Raw genomic sequence first — 20,292 nt, forward strand, 5'->3', positions numbered from 1 at the left:
GACGACGACCTCAAAGTTTTGACGTCTTGGCTAGGTACCCAAAATTAAATGTATCCTCTATTTACATAATTACGTCTAGAGTTTACTCTATACTTTTGTCTACAGCCAGCGGAGCCGGGCAAGCGCCGGTCCCTCGGCATCCTGGACGTCTACGGGTTCGAGGCGCTCGCACAGAACGGGCTGGAGCGTCTGCTCATCAACTACGCGGCGGAGCGGCTGCAGGCCGCCGTCACCAGCGCCACCCTGAGGAGGGAGCAGGAGGAGTACGCGCGCGAGCAGCTCGCCTGGACGCCGCTGCCCTACCGCGACCACGAGCAGCACGCCGACCTGCTGGACGCGGTGAGTGCCCTGCAGCTCGCCTGGACGCCGCTGCCCTACCGCGACCACGAGCAGCACGCCGACCTGCTGGACGCGGTGAGTGCCCTGCAGCTCGCCTGGACGCCGCTGCCCTACCGCGACCACGAGCAGCACGCCTCGCCTGGACGCCGCTGCCCTACCGCGACCACGAGCAGCACGCCGACCTGCTGGACGCGGTGAGTGCCCTGCAGCTCGCCTGGACGCCGCTGCCCTACCGCGACCACGAGCAGCACGCCGACCTGCTGGACGCGCTGCCCTGCAGCTCGCCTGGACGCCGCTGCCCTACCGCGACCACGAGCAGCACGCCGACCTGCTGGACGCGGTGAGTGCCCTGCGACCCTGAGCCCTGCAGCCTGGACGCCGCTGCCCTACCGCGACCACGAGCAGCACGCCGACCTGCTGGACGCGGTGAGTGCCCTGCAGCTCGCCTGGAGCTCGCCTGGACGCCGCTGCCCTACCGCGACCACGAGCAGCACGCCGACCTGCTGGACGCGGTGAGTGCCCTGCAGCTCGCCTGGACGCCGCTGCCCTACCGCGACCACGAGCAGCACGCCGACCTGCTGGACGCAGCTCGCCTGGACGCCGCTGCCCTACCGCGACCACGAGCAGCACGCCGACCTGCTGGACGCGGTGAGTGCCCTGCAGCTCGCCTGGACGCCGCTGCCCTACCGCGACCACGAGCAGCACGCCGACCTGCTGGACGCGGTGAGTGCCCTGCAGCCTCGCCCTACCGCGACCACGAGGACGCCGCTGCCCTACCGCGACCACGAGCAGCACGCCGACCTGCTGGACGCGGTGAGTGCCCTGCAGCTCGCCTGGACGCCGCTGCCCTACCGCGACCACGAGCAGCACGCCGACCTGCTGGACGCGGTGAGTGCCCTGCACCACCCTCACCGGCTGTAGCGTGCCACAGATACGAAAGAAGGCGATCTCACTACAGAGGATGGCCAAAACCAGGCAAAGTGGTGAAGATATTCAGTCGAAAAGCGGACCTTAGAGCACTAGGCGGGTAAACGCTATGTCGAAGAAGAGCTTTTCTTTGTAGGTCTTTCAGTCTGAGATATAGTTTTATTTGTGAACGCTTGATGTTCTACGGAGCCCCGATAGCGGCTGAATTAGAACTGTGAAAGTGTAGTCTATTCTTTTCAGATTAGGTTAGTTTTAAGTGAAATTAGACTCGGATACGCCTGATATTGATTACCTGCTTGAACCCGTGTGTACCGCTCAGGGCCCGGACAGCGTGCTGGGCTGCCTGCGCGAGGCGGGCGCGGGCGCGGGCGACGCGGGCTTCGTGGCGCGCCTGCAGCGCCGCCGACACCCGCATCTGCGCGTGCTGCCCCCTGACCACTTCCAGTACGTACTACTGTTTCATTCTTATCATAGCATAGTTTTTTCTAAATAGATCACCTTTCTATTTTGTTATTTGAACTTTTAACTAAAGATGCTTATTCTACCAGAGTGACCCACTTCGCCGGCCCCGTGGTGTACAGCGCGCGCGGCATCGTGAGCAAGAACCGCGACGTGGTGTGCCGCAGCTGCTGCGCCGCGCTGGCGAGCGCGCGCGAGCCGCTGCTGGCCGCGCTGTTCCCACCACAGCCCCCACCCCCGCCAGAGGTCAGTGCCGTATCCTACACACCTCAAATACTGTGTCATTTTAGAAAATGGCAAGGTGCTTTTCAAATGTTATCAGATTAAAATGAAGTTGTAATGTAGCAGGTTCCCCGCGGCGGCCGGCGGCGCTGGCGTGCCGGCAGCGGGCGCTGGTGGGCGCGTTACTGCGGCGGCTGCCTCCCGCGCCGCGCCTCGTGCGCTGCCTGCGCGCCGACCCCGCGCTGCGCCCGCACCGCTTCGACACGGCGCTGCTGCGCCACCAGCTGCGCACCCAGGGGTGAGTGAGACGGCACTAGAGGCCGCTAGTGTCCCCCCTAGTGCGCTGCCTGCGCGCCGACCCCGCGCTGCGCCCGCACCGCTTCGACACGGCGCTGCTGCGCCACCAGCTGCGCACCCAGGGGTGAGTGAGACGGCACTAGAGGCCGCTAGTGTCCCCCTAGTGCGCTGCCTGCGCGCCGACCCCGCGCTGCGCCCGCACCGCTTCGACACGGCGCTGCTGCGCCACCAGCTGCGCACCCAGGGGTGAGTGAGACGGCACTAGAGGCCGCTAGTGTCCCCCTAGTGCGCTGCCTGCGCGCCGACCCCGCGCTGCGCCCGCACCGCTTCGACACGGCGCTGCTGCGCCACCAGCTGCGCACCCAGGGGTGAGTGAGACGGCACTAGAGGCCGCTAGTGTCCCCCTAGTGCGCTGCCTGCGCGCCGACCCCGCGCACAGCCCGCACCGCTTCGACACGGCGCTGCTGCGCCACCAGCTGCGCACCCAGGGGTGAGTGAGACGGCACTAGAGGCCGCTAGTGTCCCCCTAGTGCGCTGCCTGCGCGCCGACCCCGCGCTGCGCCCGCACCGCTTCGACACGGCGCTGCTGCGCCACCAGCTGCGCACCCAGGGGTGAGTGAGACGGCACTAGAGGCCGCTAGTGTCCCCCTAGTGCGCTGCCTGCGCGCCGACCCCGCGCACAGCCCGCACCGCTTCGACACGGCGCTGCTGCGCCACCAGCTGCGCACCCAGGGGTGAGTGAGACGGCACTAGAGGCCGCTAGTGTCCCCCTAGTGCGCTGCCTGCGCGCCGACCCCGCGCACAGCCCGCACCGCTTCGACACGGCGCTGCTGCGCCACCAGCTGCGCACCCAGGGGTGAGTGAGACGGCACTAGAGGCCGCTAGTGTCCCCCTAGTGCGCTGCCTGCGCGCCGACCCCGCGCACAGCCCGCACCGCTTCGACACGGCGCTGCTGCGCCACCAGCTGCGCACCCAGGGGTGAGTGAGACGGCACTAGAGGCCGCTAGTGTCCCCCCTAGTGCGCTGCCTGCGCGCCGACCCCGCGCTGCGCCCGCACCGCTTCGACACGGCGCTGCTGCGCCACCAGCTGCGCACCCAGGGGTGAGTGAGACGGCACTAGAGGCCGCTAGTGTCCCCCTAGTGCGCTGCCTGCGCGCCGACCCCGCGCTGCGCCCGCACCGCTTCGACACGGCGCTGCTGCGCCACCAGCTGCGCACCCAGGGGTGAGTGAGACGGCACTAGAGGCCGCTAGTGTCCCCCCTAGTGCGCTGCCTGCGCGCCGACCCCGCGCACAGCCCGCACCGCTTCGACACGGCGCTGCTGCGCCACCAGCTGCGCACCCAGGGGTGAGTGAGACGGCACTAGAGGCCGCTAGTGTCCCCCTAGTGCGCTGCCTGCGCGCCGACCCCGCGCTGCAGCCCGCACCGCTTCGACACGGCGCTGCTGCGCCACCAGCTGCGCACCCAGGGGTGAGTGAGACGGCACTAGAGGCCGCTAGTGTCCCCCTAGTGCGCTGCCTGCGCGCCGACCCCGCGCACAGCCCGCACCGCTTCGACACGGCGCTGCTGCGCCACCAGCTGCGCACCCAGGGGTGAGTGAGACGGCACTAGAGGCCGCTAGTGTCCCCCCTAGTGCGCTGCCTGCGCGCCGACCCCGCGCTGCGCCCGCACCGCTTCGACACGGCGCTGCTGCGCCACCAGCTGCGCACCCAGGGGTGAGTGAGACGGCACTAGAGGCCGCTAGTGTCCCCCTAGTGCGCTGCCTGCGCGCCGACCCCGCGCTGCGCCCGCACCGCTTCGACACGGCGCTGCTGCGCCACCAGCTGCGCACCCAGGGGTGAGTGAGACGGCACTAGAGGCCGCTAGTGTCCCCCCTAGTGCGCTGCCTGCGCGCCGACCCCGCCGCGCTGCGCCCGCACCGCTTCGACACGGCGCTGCTGCGCCACCAGCTGCGCACCCAGGGGTGAGTGAGACGGCACTAGAGGCCGCTAGTGTCCCCCCTAGTGCGCTGCCTGCGCGCCGACCCCGCGCTGCGCCCGCACCGCTTCGACACGGCGCTGCTGCGCCACCAGCTGCGCACCCAGGGGTGAGTGAGACGGCACTAGAGGCCGCTAGTGTCCCCCTAGTGCGCTGCCTGCGCGCCGACCCCGCGCTGCGCCCGCACCGCTTCGACACGGCGCTGCTGCGCCACCAGCTGCGCACCCAGGGGTGAGTGAGACGGCACTAGAGGCCGCTAGTGTCCCCCTAGTGCGCTGCCTGCGCGCCGACCCCGCGCACAGCCCGCACCGCTTCGACACGGCGCTGCTGCGCCACCAGCTGCGCACCCAGGGGTGAGTGAGACGGCACTAGAGGCCGCTAGTGTCCCCCTAGTGCGCTGCCTGCGCGCCGACCCCGCGCACAGCCCGCACCGCTTCGACACGGCGCTGCTGCGCCACCAGCTGCGCACCCAGGGGTGAGTGAGACGGCACTAGAGGCCGCTAGTGTCCCCCTAGTGCGCTGCCTGCGCGCCGACCCCGCGCACAGCCCGCACCGCTTCGACACGGCGCTGCTGCGCCACCAGCTGCGCACCCAGGGGTGAGTGAGACGGCACTAGAGGCCGCTAGTGTCCCCCTAGTGCGCTGCCTGCGCGCCGACCCCGCGCACAGCCCGCACCGCTTCGACACGGCGCTGCTGCGCCACCAGCTGCGCACCCAGGGGTGAGTGAGACGGCACTAGAGGCCGCTAGTGTCCCCCTAGTGCGCTGCCTGCGCGCCGACCCCGCGCACAGCCCGCACCGCTTCGACACGGCGCTGCTGCGCCACCAGCTGCGCACCCAGGGGTGAGTGAGACGGCACTAGAGGCCGCTAGTGTCCCCCTAGTGCGCTGCCTGCGCGCCGACCCCGCGCTGCGCCCGCACCGCTTCGACACGGCGCTGCTGCGCCACCAGCTGCGCACCCAGGGGTGAGTGAGACGGCACTAGAGGCCGCTAGTGTCCCCCTAGTGCGCTGCCTGCGCGCCGACCCCGCGCTGCGCCCGCACCGCTTCGACACGGCGCTGCTGCGCCACCAGCTGCGCACCCAGGGGTGAGTGAGACGGCACTAGAGGCCGCTAGTGTCCCCCTAGTGCGCTGCCTGCGCGCCGACCCCGCGCACAGCCCGCACCGCTTCGACACGGCGCTGCTGCGCCACCAGCTGCGCACCCAGGGGTGAGTGAGACGGCACTAGAGGCCGCTAGTGTCCCCCTAGTGCGCTGCCTGCGCGCCGACCCCGCGCTGCGCCCGCACCGCTTCGACACGGCGCTGCTGCGCCACCAGCTGCGCACCCAGGGGTGAGTGAGACGGCACTAGAGGCCGCTAGTGTCCCCCTAGTGCGCTGCCTGCGCGCCGACCCCGCGCACAGCCCGCACCGCTTCGACACGGCGCTGCTGCGCCACCAGCTGCGCACCCAGGGGTGAGTGAGACGGCACTAGAGGCCGCTAGTGTCCCCCTAGTGCGCTGCCTGCGCGCCGACCCCGCGCACAGCCCGCACCGCTTCGACACGGCGCTGCTGCGCCACCAGCTGCGCACCCAGGGGTGAGTGAGACGGCACTAGAGGCCGCTAGTGTCCCCCCTAGTGCGCTGCCTGCGCGCCGACCCCGCGCTGCGCCCGCACCGCTTCGACACGGCGCTGCTGCGCCACCAGCTGCGCACCCAGGGGTGAGTGAGACGGCACTAGAGGCCGCTAGTGTCCCCCCTAGTGCGCTGCCTGCGCGCCGACCCCGCGCTGCGCCCGCACCGCTTCGACACGGCGCTGCTGCGCCACCAGCTGCGCACCCAGGGGTGAGTGAGACGGCACTAGAGGCCGCTAGTGTCCCCCTAGTGCGCTGCCTGCGCGCCGACCCCGCGCTGCGCCCGCACCGCTTCGACACGGCGCTGCTGCGCCACCAGCTGCGCACCCAGGGGTGAGTGAGACGGCACTAGAGGCCGCTAGTGTCCCCCTAGTGCGCTGCCTGCGCGCCGACCCCGCGCTGCGCCCGCACCGCTTCGACACGGCGCTGCTGCGCCACCAGCTGCGCACCCAGGGGTGAGTGAGACGGCACTAGAGGCCGCTAGTGTCCCCCCTAGTGCGCTGCCTGCGCGCCGACCCCGCGCACAGCCCGCACCGCTTCGACACGGCGCTGCTGCGCCACCAGCTGCGCACCCAGGGGTGAGTGAGACGGCACTAGAGGCCGCTAGTGTCCCCCTAGTGCGCTGCCTGCGCGCCGACCCCGCGCACAGCCCGCACCGCTTCGACACGGCGCTGCTGCGCCACCAGCTGCGCACCCAGGGGTGAGTGAGACGGCACTAGAGGCCGCTAGTGTCCCCCTAGTGCGCTGCCTGCGCGCCGACCCCGCGCACAGCCCGCACCGCTTCGACACGGCGCTGCTGCGCCACCAGCTGCGCACCCAGGGGTGAGTGAGACGGCACTAGAGGCCGCTAGTGTCCCCCCTAGTGCGCTGCCTGCGCGCCGACCCCGCGCACAGCCCGCACCGCTTCGACACGGCGCTGCTGCGCCACCAGCTGCGCACCCAGGGGTGAGTGAGACGGCACTAGAGGCCGCTAGTGTCCCCCTAGTGCGCTGCCTGCGCGCCGACCCCGCGCACAGCCCGCACCGCTTCGACACGGCGCTGCTGCGCCACCAGCTGCGCACCCAGGGGTGAGTGAGACGGCACTAGAGGCCGCTAGTGTCCCCCTAGTGCGCTGCCTGCGCGCCGACCCCGCGCTGCGCCCGCACCGCTTCGACACGGCGCTGCTGCGCCACCAGCTGCGCACCCAGGGGTGAGTGAGACGGCACTAGAGGCCGCTAGTGTCCCCCTAGTGCGCTGCCTGCGCGCCGACCCCGCGCTGCAGCCCGCACCGCTTCGACACGGCGCTGCTGCGCCACCAGCTGCGCACCCAGGGGTGAGTGAGACGGCACTAGAGGCCGCTAGTGTCCCCCTAGTGCGCTGCCTGCGCGCCGACCCCGCGCACAGCCCGCACCGCTTCGACACGGCGCTGCTGCGCCACCAGCTGCGCACCCAGGGGTGAGTGAGACGGCACTAGAGGCCGCTAGTGTCCCCCTAGTGCGCTGCCTGCGCGCCGACCCCGCGCACAGCCCGCACCGCTTCGACACGGCGCTGCTGCGCCACCAGCTGCGCACCCAGGGGTGAGTGAGACGGCACTAGAGGCCGCTAGTGTCCCCCTAGTGCGCTGCCTGCGCGCCGACCCCGCGCACAGCCCGCACCGCTTCGACACGGCGCTGCTGCGCCACCAGCTGCGCACCCAGGGGTGAGTGAGACGGCACTAGAGGCCGCTAGTGTCCCCCTAGTGCGCTGCCTGCGCGCCGACCCCGCGCACAGCCCGCACCGCTTCGACACGGCGCTGCTGCGCCACCAGCTGCGCACCCAGGGGTGAGTGAGACGGCACTAGAGGCCGCTAGTGTCCCCCCTAGTGCGCTGCCTGCGCGCCGACCCCGCGCACAGCCCGCACCGCTTCGACACGGCGCTGCTGCGCCACCAGCTGCGCACCCAGGGGTGAGTGAGACGGCACTAGAGGCCGCTAGTGTCCCCCTAGTGCGCTGCCTGCGCGCCGACCCCGCGCTGCGCCCGCACCGCTTCGACACGGCGCTGCTGCGCCACCAGCTGCGCACCCAGGGGTGAGTGAGACGGCACTAGAGGCCGCTAGTGTCCCCCTAGTGCGCTGCCTGCGCGCCGACCCCGCGCACAGCCCGCACCGCTTCGACACGGCGCTGCTGCGCCACCAGCTGCGCACCCAGGGGTGAGTGAGACGGCACTAGAGGCCGCTAGTGTCCCCCTAGTGCGCTGCCTGCGCGCCGACCCCGCGCACAGCCCGCACCGCTTCGACACGGCGCTGCTGCGCCACCAGCTGCGCACCCAGGGGTGAGTGAGACGGCACTAGAGGCCGCTAGTGTCCCCCTAGTGCGCTGCCTGCGCGCCGACCCCGCGCACAGCCCGCACCGCTTCGACACGGCGCTGCTGCGCCACCAGCTGCGCACCCAGGGGTGAGTGAGACGGCACTAGAGGCCGCTAGTGTCCCCCCTAGTGCGCTGCCTGCGCGCCGACCCCGCGCACAGCCCGCACCGCTTCGACACGGCGCTGCTGCGCCACCAGCTGCGCACCCAGGGGTGAGTGAGACGGCACTAGAGGCCGCTAGTGTCCCCCCTAGTGCGCTGCCTGCGCGCCGACCCCGCGCTGCGCCCGCACCGCTTCGACACGGCGCTGCTGCGCCACCAGCTGCGCACCCAGGGGTGAGTGAGACGGCACTAGAGGCCGCTAGTGTCCCCCTAGTGCGCTGCCTGCGCGCCGACCCCGCGCACAGCCCGCACCGCTTCGACACGGCGCTGCTGCGCCACCAGCTGCGCACCCAGGGGTGAGTGAGACGGCACTAGAGGCCGCTAGTGTCCCCCTAGTGCGCTGCCTGCGCGCCGACCCCGCGCTGCGCCCGCACCGCTTCGACACGGCGCTGCTGCGCCACCAGCTGCGCACCCAGGGGTGAGTGAGACGGCACTAGAGGCCGCTAGTGTCCCCCTAGTGCGCTGCCTGCGCGCCGACCCCGCGCGCGCCCGCACCGCTTCGACACGGCGCTGCTGCGCCACCAGCTGCGCACCCAGGGGTGAGTGAGACGGCACTAGAGGCCGCTAGTGTCCCCCTAGTGCGCTGCCTGCGCGCCGACCCCGCGCTGCGCCCGCACCGCTTCGACACGGCGCTGCTGCGCCACCAGCTGCGCACCCAGGGGTGAGTGAGACGGCACTAGAGGCCGCTAGTGTCCCCCTAGTGCGCTGCCTGCGCGCCGACCCCGCGCTGCGCCCGCACCGCTTCGACACGGCGCTGCTGCGCCACCAGCTGCGCACCCAGGGGTGAGTGAGACGGCACTAGAGGCCGCTAGTGTCCCCCTAGTGCGCTGCCTGCGCGCCGACCCCGCGCTGCGCCCGCACCGCTTCGACACGGCGCTGCTGCGCCACCAGCTGCGCACCCAGGGGTGAGTGAGACGGCACTAGAGGCCGCTAGTGTCCCCCTAGTGCGCTGCCTGCGCGCCGACCCCGCGCACAGCCCGCACCGCTTCGACACGGCGCTGCTGCGCCACCAGCTGCGCACCCAGGGGTGAGTGAGACGGCACTAGAGGCCGCTAGTGTCCCCCTAGTGCGCTGCCTGCGCGCCGACCCCGCGCACAGCCCGCACCGCTTCGACACGGCGCTGCTGCGCCACCAGCTGCGCACCCAGGGGTGAGTGAGACGGCACTAGAGGCCGCTAGTGTCCCCCTAGTGCGCTGCCTGCGCGCCGACCCCGCGCACAGCCCGCACCGCTTCGACACGGCGCTGCTGCGCCACCAGCTGCGCACCCAGGGGTGAGTGAGACGGCACTAGAGGCCGCTAGTGTCCCCCCTAGTGCGCTGCCTGCGCGCCGACCCCGCGCAGCCCGCACCGCTTCGACACGGCGCTGCTGCGCCACCAGCTGCGCACCCAGGGGTGAGTGAGACGGCACTAGAGGCCGCTAGTGTCCCCCCTAGTGCGCTGCCTGCGCGCCGACCCCGCGCACAGCCCGCACCGCTTCGACACGGCGCTGCTGCGCCACCAGCTGCGCACCCAGGGGTGAGTGAGACGGCACTAGAGGCCGCTAGTGTCCCCCTAGTGCGCTGCCTGCGCGCCGACCCCGCGCACAGCCCGCACCGCTTCGACACGGCGCTGCTGCGCCACCAGCTGCGCACCCAGGGGTGAGTGAGACGGCACTAGAGGCCGCTAGTGTCCCCCCTAGTGCGCTGCCTGCGCGCCGACCCCGCGCACAGCCCGCACCGCTTCGACACGGCGCTGCTGCGCCACCAGCTGCGCACCCAGGGGTGAGTGAGACGGCACTAGAGGCCGCTAGTGTCCCCCTAGTGCGCTGCCTGCGCGCCGACCCCGCGCACAGCCCGCACCGCTTCGACACGGCGCTGCTGCGCCACCAGCTGCGCACCCAGGGGTGAGTGAGACGGCACTAGAGGCCGCTAGTGTCCCCCTAGTGCGCTGCCTGCGCGCCGACCCCGCGCACAGCCCGCACCGCTTCGACACGGCGCTGCTGCGCCACCAGCTGCGCACCCAGGGGTGAGTGAGACGGCACTAGAGGCCGCTAGTGTCCCCCTAGTGCGCTGCCTGCGCGCCGACCCCGCGCACAGCCCGCACCGCTTCGACACGGCGCTGCTGCGCCACCAGCTGCGCACCCAGGGGTGAGTGAGACGGCACTAGAGGCCGCTAGTGTCCCCCTAGTGCGCTGCCTGCGCGCCGACCCCGCGCTGCGCCCGCACCGCTTCGACACGGCGCTGCTGCGCCACCAGCTGCGCACCCAGGGGTGAGTGAGACGGCACTAGAGGCCGCTAGTGTCCCCCTAGTGCGCTGCCTGCGCGCCGACCCCGCGCTGCGCCCGCACCGCTTCGACACGGCGCTGCTGCGCCACCAGCTGCGCACCCAGGGGTGAGTGAGACGGCACTAGAGGCCGCTAGTGTCCCCCTAGTGCGCTGCCTGCGCGCCGACCCCGCGCTGCGCCCGCACCGCTTCGACACGGCGCTGCTGCGCCACCAGCTGCGCACCCAGGGGTGAGTGAGACGGCACTAGAGGCCGCTAGTGTCCCCCCTAGTGCGCTGCCTGCGCGCCGACCCCGCGCTGCGCCCGCACCGCTTCGACACGGCGCTGCTGCGCCACCAGCTGCGCACCCAGGGGTGAGTGAGACGGCACTAGAGGCCGCTAGTGTCCCCCCTAGTGCGCTGCCTGCGCGCCGACCCCGCGCACAGCCCGCACCGCTTCGACACGGCGCTGCTGCGCCACCAGCTGCGCACCCAGGGGTGAGTGAGACGGCACTAGAGGCCGCTAGTGTCCCCCTAGTGCGCTGCCTGCGCGCCGACCCCGCGCACAGCCCGCACCGCTTCGACACGGCGCTGCTGCGCCACCAGCTGCGCACCCAGGGGTGAGTGAGACGGCACTAGAGGCCGCTAGTGTCCCCCTAGTGCGCTGCCTGCGCGCCGACCCCGCGCTGCGCCCGCACCGCTTCGACACGGCGCTGCTGCGCCACCAGCTGCGCACCCAGGGGTGAGTGAGACGGCACTAGAGGCCGCTAGTGTCCCCCTAGTGCGCTGCCTGCGCGCCGACCCCGCGCACAGCCCGCACCGCTTCGACACGGCGCTGCTGCGCCACCAGCTGCGCACCCAGGGGTGAGTGAGACGGCACTAGAGGCCGCTAGTGTCCCCCTAGTGCGCTGCCTGCGCGCCGACCCCGCGCACAGCCCGCACCGCTTCGACACGGCGCTGCTGCGCCACCAGCTGCGCACCCAGGGGTGAGTGAGACGGCACTAGAGGCCGCTGGTGTCCCCCCTAGTGCGCTGCCTGCGCGCCGACCCCGCGCTGCGCCCGCACCGCTTCGACACGGCGCTGCTGCGCCACCAGCTGCGCACCCAGGGGTGAGTGAGACGGCACTAGAGGCCGCTAGTGTCCCCCTAGTGCGCTGCCTGCGCGCCGACCCCGCGCTGCGCCCGCACCGCTTCGACACGGCGCTGCTGCGCCACCAGCTGCGCACCCAGGGGTGAGTGAGACGGCACTAGAGGCCGCTAGTGTCCCCCTAGTGCGCTGCCTGCGCGCCGACCCCGCGCTGCGCCCGCACCGCTTCGACACGGCGCTGCTGCGCCACCAGCTGCGCACCCAGGGGTGAGTGAGACGGCACTAGAGGCCGCTAGTGTCCCCCTAGTGCGCTGCCTGCGCGCCGACCCCGCGCTGCGCCCGCACCGCTTCGACACGGCGCTGCTGCGCCACCAGCTGCGCACCCAGGGGTGAGTGAGACGGCACTAGAGGCCGCTAGTGTCCCCCTAGTGCGCTGCCTGCGCGCCGACCCCGCGCACAGCCCGCACCGCTTCGACACGGCGCTGCTGCGCCACCAGCTGCGCACCCAGGGGTGAGTGAGACGGCACTAGAGGCCGCTAGTGTCCCCCCTAGTGCGCTGCCTGCGCGCCGACCCCGCGCACAGCCCGCACCGCTTCGACACGGCGCTGCTGCGCCACCAGCTGCGCACCCAGGGGTGAGTGAGACGGCACTAGAGGCCGCTAGTGTCCCCCCTAGTGCGCTGCCTGCGCGCCGACCCCGCGCACAGCCCGCACCGCTTCGACACGGCGCTGCTGCGCCACCAGCTGCGCACCCAGGGGTGAGTGAGACGGCACTAGAGGCCGCTGGTGTCCCCCCTAGTGCGCTGCCTGCGCGCCGACCCCGCGCTGCGCCCGCACCGCTTCGACACGGCGCTGCTGCGCCACCAGCTGCGCACCCAGGGGTGAGTGAGACGGCACTAGAGGCCGCTAGTGTCCCCCTAGTGCGCTGCCTGCGCGCCGACCCCGCGCTGCGCCCGCACCGCTTCGACACGGCGCTGCTGCGCCACCAGCTGCGCACCCAGGGGTGAGTGAGACGGCACTAGAGGCCGCTAGTGTCCCCCCTAGTGCGCTGCCTGCGCGCCGACCCCGCGCTGCGCCCGCACCGCTTCGACACGGCGCTGCTGCGCCACCAGCTGCGCACCCAGGGGTGAGTGAGACGGCACTAGAGGCCGCTAGTGTCCCCCTAGTGCGCTGCCTGCGCGCCGACCCCGCGCACAGCCCGCACCGCTTCGACACGGCGCTGCTGCGCCACCAGCTGCGCACCCAGGGGTGAGTGAGACGGCACTAGAGGCCGCTAGTGTCCCCCTAGTGCGCTGCCTGCGCGCCGACCCCGCGCACAGCCCGCACCGCTTCGACACGGCGCTGCTGCGCCACCAGCTGCGCACCCAGGGGTGAGTGAGACGGCACTAGAGGCCGCTAGTGTCCCCCCTAGTGCGCTGCCTGCGCGCCGACCCCGCGCTGCGCCCGCACCGCTTCGACACGGCGCTGCTGCGCCACCAGCTGCGCACCCAGGGGTGAGTGAGACGGCACTAGAGGCCGCTAGTGTCCCCCTAGTGCGCTGCCTGCGCGCCGACCCCGCGCACAGCCCGCACCGCTTCGACACGGCGCTGCTGCGCCACCAGCTGCGCACCCAGGGGTGAGTGAGACGGCACTAGAGGCCGCTAGTGTCCCCCTAGTGCGCTGCCTGCGCGCCGACCCCGCGCACAGCCCGCACCGCTTCGACACGGCGCTGCTGCGCCACCAGCTGCGCACCCAGGGGTGAGTGAGACGGCACTAGAGGCCGCTGGTGTCCCCCTAGTGCGCTGCCTGCGCGCCGACCCCGCGCTGCGCCCGCACCGCTTCGACACGGCGCTGCTGCGCCACCAGCTGCGCACCCAGGGGTGAGTGAGACGGCACTAGAGGCCGCTAGTGTCCCCCTAGTGCGCTGCCTGCGCGCCGACCCCGCGCTGCGCCCGCACCGCTTCGACACGGCGCTGCTGCGCCACCAGCTGCGCACCCAGGGGTGAGTGAGACGGCACTAGAGGCCGCTAGTGTCCCCCCTAGTGCGCTGCCTGCGCGCCGACCCCGCGCTGCGCCCGCACCGCTTCGACACGGCGCTGCTGCGCCACCAGCTGCGCACCCAGGGGTGAGTGAGACGGCACTAGAGGCCGCTAGTGTCCCCCCTAGTGCGCTGCCTGCGCGCCGACCCCGCGCTGCGCCCGCACCGCTTCGACACGGCGCTGCTGCGCCACCAGCTGCGCACCCAGGGGTGAGTGAGACGGCACTAGAGGCCGCTAGTGTCCCCCTAGTGCGCTGCCTGCGCGCCGACCCCGCGCACAGCCCGCACCGCTTCGACACGGCGCTGCTGCGCCACCAGCTGCGCACCCAGGGGTGAGTGAGACGGCACTAGAGGCCGCTAGTGTCCCCCTAGTGCGCTGCCTGCGCGCCGACCCCGCGCACAGCCCGCACCGCTTCGACACGGCGCTGCTGCGCCACCAGCTGCGCACCCAGGGGTGAGTGAGACGGCACTAGAGGCCGCTAGTGTCCCCCTAGTGCGCTGCCTGCGCGCCGACCCCGCGCACAGCCCGCACCGCTTCGACACGGCGCTGCTGCGCCACCAGCTGCGCACCCAGGGGTGAGTGAGACGGCACTAGAGGCCGCTAGTGTCCCCCTAGTGCGCTGCCTGCGCGCCGACCCCGCGCACAGCCCGCACCGCTTCGACACGGCGCTGCTGCGCCACCAGCTGCGCACCCAGGGGTGAGTGAGACGGCACTAGAGGCCGCTAGTGTCCCCCCTAGTGCGCTGCCTGCGCGCCGACCCCGCGCTGCGCCCGCACCGCTTCGACACGGCGCTGCTGCGCCACCAGCTGCGCACCCAGGGGTGAGTGAGACGGCACTAGAGGCCGCTAGTGTCCCCCTAGTGCGCTGCCTGCGCGCCGACCCCGCGCTGCGCCCGCACCGCTTCGACACGGCGCTGCTGCGCCACCAGCTGCGCACCCAGGGGTGAGTGAGACGGCACTAGAGGCCGCTAGTGTCCCCCTAGTGCGCTGCCTGCGCGCCGACCCCGCGCTGCGCCCGCACCGCTTCGACACGGCGCTGCTGCGCCACCAGCTGCGCACCCAGGGGTGAGTGAGACGGCACTAGAGGCCGCTAGTGTCCCCCCTAGTGCGCTGCCTGCGCGCCGACCCCGCGCTGCGCCCGCACCGCTTCGACACGGCGCTGCTGCGCCACCAGCTGCGCACCCAGGGGTGAGTGAGACGGCACTAGAGGCCGCTAGTGTCCCCCTAGTGCGCTGCCTGCGCGCCGACCCCGCGCACAGCCCGCACCGCTTCGACACGGCGCTGCTGCGCCACCAGCTGCGCACCCAGGGGTGAGTGAGACGGCACTAGAGGCCGCTAGTGTCCCCCCTAGTGCGCTGCCTGCGCGCCGACCCCGCGCTGCGCCCGCACCGCTTCGACACGGCGCTGCTGCGCCACCAGCTGCGCACCCAGGGGTGAGTGAGACGGCACTAGAGGCCGCTAGTGTCCCCCTAGTGCGCTGCCTGCGCGCCGACCCCGCGCACAGCCCGCACCGCTTCGACACGGCGCTGCTGCGCCACCAGCTGCGCACCCAGGGGTGAGTGAGACGGCACTAGAGGCCGCTAGTGTCCCCCTAGTGCGCTGCCTGCGCGCCGACCCCGCGCACAGCCCGCACCGCTTCGACACGGCGCTGCTGCGCCACCAGCTGCGCACCCAGGGGTGAGTGAGACGGCACTAGAGGCCGCTAGTGTCCCCCTAGTGCGCTGCCTGCGCGCCGACCCCGCGCACAGCCCGCACCGCTTCGACACGGCGCTGCTGCGCCACCAGCTGCGCACCCAGGGGTGAGTGAGACGGCACTAGAGGCCGCTAGTGTCCCCCTAGTGCGCTGCCTGCGCGCCGACCCCGCGCTGCGCCCGCACCGCTTCGACACGGCGCTGCTGCGCCACCAGCTGCGCACCCAGGGGTGAGTGAGACGGCACTAGAGGCCGCTAGTGTCCCCCTAGTGCGCTGCCTGCGCGCCGACCCCGCGCTGCGCCCGCACCGCTTCGACACGGCGCTGCTGCGCCACCAGCTGCGCACCCAGGGGTGAGTGAGACGGCACTAGAGGCCGCTAGTGTCCCCCTAGTGCGCTGCCTGCGCGCCGACCCCGCGCTGCGCCCGCACCGCTTCGACACGGCGCTGCTGCGCCACCAGCTGCGCACCCAGGGGTGAGTGAGACGGCACTAGAGGCCGCTAGTGTCCCCCTAGTGCGCTGCCTGCGCGCCGACCCCGCGCACAGCCCGCACCGCTTCGACACGGCGCTGCTGCGCCACCAGCTGCGCACCCAGGGGTGAGTGAGACGGCACTAGAGGCCGCTAGTGTCCCCCTAGTGCGCTGCCTGCGCGCCGACCCCGCGCTGCGCCCGCACCGCTTCGACACGGCGCTGCTGCGCCACCAGCTGCGCACCCAGGGGTGAGTGAGACGGCACTAGAGGCCGCTAGTGTCCCCCTAGTGCGCTGCCTGCGCGCCGACCCCGCGCTGCGCCCGCACCGCTTCGACACGGCGCTGCTGCGCCACCAGCTGCGCACCCAGGGGTGAGTGAGACGGCACTAGAGGCCGCTAGTGTCCCCCTAGTGCGCTGCCTGCGCGCCGACCCCGCGCACAGCCCGCACCGCTTCGACACGGCGCTGCTGCGCCACCAGCTGCGCACCCAGGGGTGAGTGAGACGGCACTAGAGGCCGCTAGTGTCCCCCTAGTGCGCTGCCTGCGCGCCGACCCCGCGCTGCGCCCGCACCGCTTCGACACGGCGCTGCTGCGCCACCAGCTGCGCACCCAGGGGTGAGTGAGACGGCACTAGAGGCCGCTAGTGTCCCCCCTAGTGCGCTGCCTGCGCGCCGACCCCGCGCTGCGCCCGCACCGCTTCGACACGGCGCTGCTGCGCCACCAGCTGCGCACCCAGGGGTGAGTGAGACGGCACTAGAGGCCGCTAGTGTCCCCCCTAGTGCGCTGCCTGCGCGCCGACCCCGCGCACAGCCCGCACCGCTTCGACACGGCGCTGCTGCGCCACCAGCTGCGCACCCAGGGGTGAGTGAGACGGCACTAGAGGCCGCTAGTGTCCCCCCTAGTGCGCTGCCTGCGCGCCGACCCCGCGCACAGCCCGCACCGCTTCGACACGGCGCTGCTGCGCCACCAGCTGCGCACCCAGGGGTGAGTGAGACGGCACTAGAGGCCGCTAGTGTCCCCCTAGTGCGCTGCCTGCGCGCCGACCCCGCGCACAGCCCGCACCGCTTCGACACGGCGCTGCTGCGCCACCAGCTGCGCACCCAGGGGTGAGTGAGACGGCACTAGAGGCCGCTAGTGTCCCCCTAGTGCGCTGCCTGCGCGCCGACCCCGCGCACAGCCCGCACCGCTTCGACACGGCGCTGCTGCGCCACCAGCTGCGCACCCAGGGGTGAGTGAGACGGCACTAGAGGCCGCTAGTGTCCCCCCTAGTGCGCTGCCTGCGCGCCGACCCCGCGCACAGCCCGCACCGCTTCGACACGGCGCTGCTGCGCCACCAGCTGCGCACCCAGGGGTGAGTGAGACGGCACTAGAGGCCGCTAGTGTCCCCCTAGTGCGCTGCCTGCGCGCCGACCCCGCGCACAGCCCGCACCGCTTCGACACGGCGCTGCTGCGCCACCAGCTGCGCACCCAGGGGTGAGTGAGACGGCACTAGAGGCCGCTAGTGTCCCCCTAGTGCGCTGCCTGCGCGCCGACCCCGCGCACAGCCCGCACCGCTTCGACACGGCGCTGCTGCGCCACCAGCTGCGCACCCAGGGGTGAGTGAGACGGCACTAGAGGCCGCTAGTGTCCCCCTAGTGCGCTGCCTGCGCGCCGACCCCGCGCTGCGCCCGCACCGCTTCGACACGGCGCTGCTGCGCCACCAGCTGCGCACCCAGGGGTGAGTGAGACGGCACTAGAGGCCGCTAGTGTCCCCCCTAGTGCGCTGCCTGCGCGCCGACCCCGCGCTGCGCCCGCACCGCTTCGACACGGCGCTGCTGCGCCACCAGCTGCGCACCCAGGGGTGAGTGAGACGGCACTAGAGGCCGCTAGTGTCCCCCTAGTGCGCTGCCTGCGCGCCGACCCCGCGCTGCGCCCGCACCGCTTCGACACGGCGCTGCTGCGCCACCAGCTGCGCACCCAGGGGTGAGTGAGACGGCACTAGAGGCCGCTAGTGTCCCCCTAGTGCGCTGCCTGCGCGCCGACCCCGCGCTGCGCCCGCACCGCTTCGACACGGCGCTGCTGCGCCACCAGCTGCGCACCCAGGGGTGAGTGAGACGGCACTAGAGGCCGCTAGTGTCCCCCCTAGTGCGCTGCCTGCGCGCCGACCCCGCGCTGCGCCCGCACCGCTTCGACACGGCGCTGCTGCGCCACCAGCTGCGCACCCAGGGGTGAGTGAGACGGCACTAGAGGCCGCTAGTGTCCCCCTAGTGCGCTGCCTGCGCGCCGACCCCGCGCACAGCCCGCACCGCTTCGACACGGCGCTGCTGCGCCACCAGCTGCGCACCCAGGGGTGAGTGAGACGGCACTAGAGGCCGCTAGTGTCCCCCTAGTGCGCTGCCTGCGCGCCGACCCCGCGCTGCGCCCGCACCGCTTCGACACGGCGCTGCTGCGCCACCAGCTGCGCACCCAGGGGTGAGTGAGACGGCACTAGAGGCCGCTAGTGTCCCCCTAGTGCGCTGCCTGCGCGCCGACCCCGCGCTGCGCCCGCACCGCTTCGACACGGCGCTGCTGCGCCACCAGCTGCGCACCCAGGGGTGAGTGAGACGGCACTAGAGGCCGCTAGTGTCCCCCTAGTGCGCTGCCTGCGCGCCGACCCCGCGCTGCGCCCGCACCGCTTCGACACGGCGCTGCTGCGCCACCAGCTGCGCACCCAGGGGTGAGTGAGACGGCACTAGAGGCCGCTAGTGTCCCCCTAGTGCGCTGCCTGCGCGCCGACCCCGCGCTGCGCCCGCACCGCTTCGACACGGCGCTGCTGCGCCACCAGCTGCGCACCCAGGGGTGAGTGAGACGGCACTAGAGGCCGCTAGTGTCCCCCTAGTGCGCTGCCTGCGCGCCGACCCCGCGCACAGCCCGCACCGCTTCGACACGGCGCTGCTGCGCCACCAGCTGCGCACCCAGGGGTGAGTGAGACGGCACTAGAGGCCGCTAGTGTCCCCCCTAGTGCGCTGCCTGCGCGCCGACCCCGCGCTGCGCCCGCACCGCTTCGACACGGCGCTGCTGCGCCACCAGCTGCGCACCCAGGGGTGAGTGAGACGGCACTAGAGGCCGCTAGTGTCCCCCCTAGTGCGCTGCCTGCGCGCCGACCCCGCGCTGCGCCCGCACCGCTTCGACACGGCGCTGCTGCGCCACCAGCTGCGCACCCAGGGGTGAGTGAGACGGCACTAGAGGCCGCTAGTGTCCCCCTAGTGCGCTGCCTGCGCGCCGACCCCGCGCACAGCCCGCACCGCTTCGACACGGCGCTGCTGCGCCACCAGCTGCGCACCCAGGGGTGAGTGAGACGGCACTAGAGGCCGCTAGTGTCCCCCTAGTGCGCTGCCTGCGCGCCGACCCCGCGCTGCGCCCGCACCGCTTCGACACGGCGCTGCTGCGCCACCAGCTGCGCACCCAGGGGTGAGTGAGACGGCACTAGAGGCCGCTAGTGTCCCCCCTAGTGCGCTGCCTGCGCGCCGACCCCGCGCTGCGCCCGCACCGCTTCGACACGGCGCTGCTGCGCCACCAGCTGCGCACCCAGGGGTGAGTGAGACGGCACTAGAGGCCGCTAGTGTCCCCCTAGTGCGCTGCCTGCGCGCCGACCCCGCGCACAGCCCGCACCGCTTCGACACGGCGCTGCTGCGCCACCAGCTGCGCACCCAGGGGTGAGTGAGACGGCACTAGAGGCCGCTGGTGTCCCCCCTAGTGCGCTGCCTGCGCGCCGACCCCGCGCTGCGCCCGCACCGCTTCGACACGGCGCTGCTGCGCCACCAGCTGCGCACCCAGGGGTGAGTGAGACGGCACTAGAGGCCGCTAGTGTCCCCCTAGTGCGCTGCCTGCGCGCCGACCCCGCGCTGCGCCCGCACCGCTTCGACACGGCGCTGCTGCGCCACCAGCTGCGCACCCAGGGGTGAGTGAGACGGCACTAGAGGCCGCTAGTGTCCCCCTAGTGCGCTGCCTGCGCGCCGACCCCGCGCTGCGCCCGCACCGCTTCGACACGGCGCTGCTGCGCCACCAGCTGCGCACCCAGGGGTGAGTGAGACGGCACTAGAGGCCGCTAGTGTCCCCCTAGTGCGCTGCCTGCGCGCCGACCCCGCGCTGCGCCCGCACCGCTTCGACACGGCGCTGCTGCGCCACCAGCTGCGCACCCAGGGGTGAGTGAGACGGCACTAGAGGCCGCTAGTGTCCCCCTAGTGCGCTGCCTGCGCGCCGACCCCGCGCTGCGCCCGCACCGCTTCGACACGGCGCTGCTGCGCCACCAGCTGCGCACCCAGGGGTGAGTGAGACGGCACTAGAGGCCGCTAGTGTCCCCCTAGTGCGCTGCCTGCGCGCCGACCCCGCGCTGCGCCCGCACCGCTTCGACACGGCGCTGCTGCGCCACCAGCTGCGCACCCAGGGTGAGTGAGACGGCACTAGAGGCCGCTAGTGTCCCCCTAGTGCGCTGCCTGCGCGCCGACCCCGCGCTGCGCC

The 20,292-nt window shown here is 72.5% G+C and overlaps 1 protein-coding gene across 1 annotated transcript in view; it reads left to right on the forward strand.

Annotated features, from left to right (window-relative positions):
• Window positions 1-20,292, forward strand: part of LOC125236746 (unconventional myosin-Ia-like) — a 58,596-nt gene that overhangs the window by 19,351 nt on the left and 18,953 nt on the right. The window contains exons 12-15 of the mRNA XM_048143672.1: window positions 106-339; window positions 1,586-1,710; window positions 1,815-1,940; window positions 2,060-2,245. Coding sequence (XP_047999629.1) covers window positions 106-339; window positions 1,586-1,710; window positions 1,815-1,940; window positions 2,060-2,245 — 671 coding nt within the window. The remainder of the gene's footprint in view (window positions 1-105; window positions 340-1,585; window positions 1,711-1,814; window positions 1,941-2,059; window positions 2,246-20,292) is intronic.

The sequence above is a fragment of the Leguminivora glycinivorella genome, chromosome 2 (genome assembly GCF_023078275.1).
Source record: "Leguminivora glycinivorella isolate SPB_JAAS2020 chromosome 2, LegGlyc_1.1, whole genome shotgun sequence".
NCBI lineage: Eukaryota > Metazoa > Arthropoda > Insecta > Lepidoptera > Tortricidae > Leguminivora > Leguminivora glycinivorella.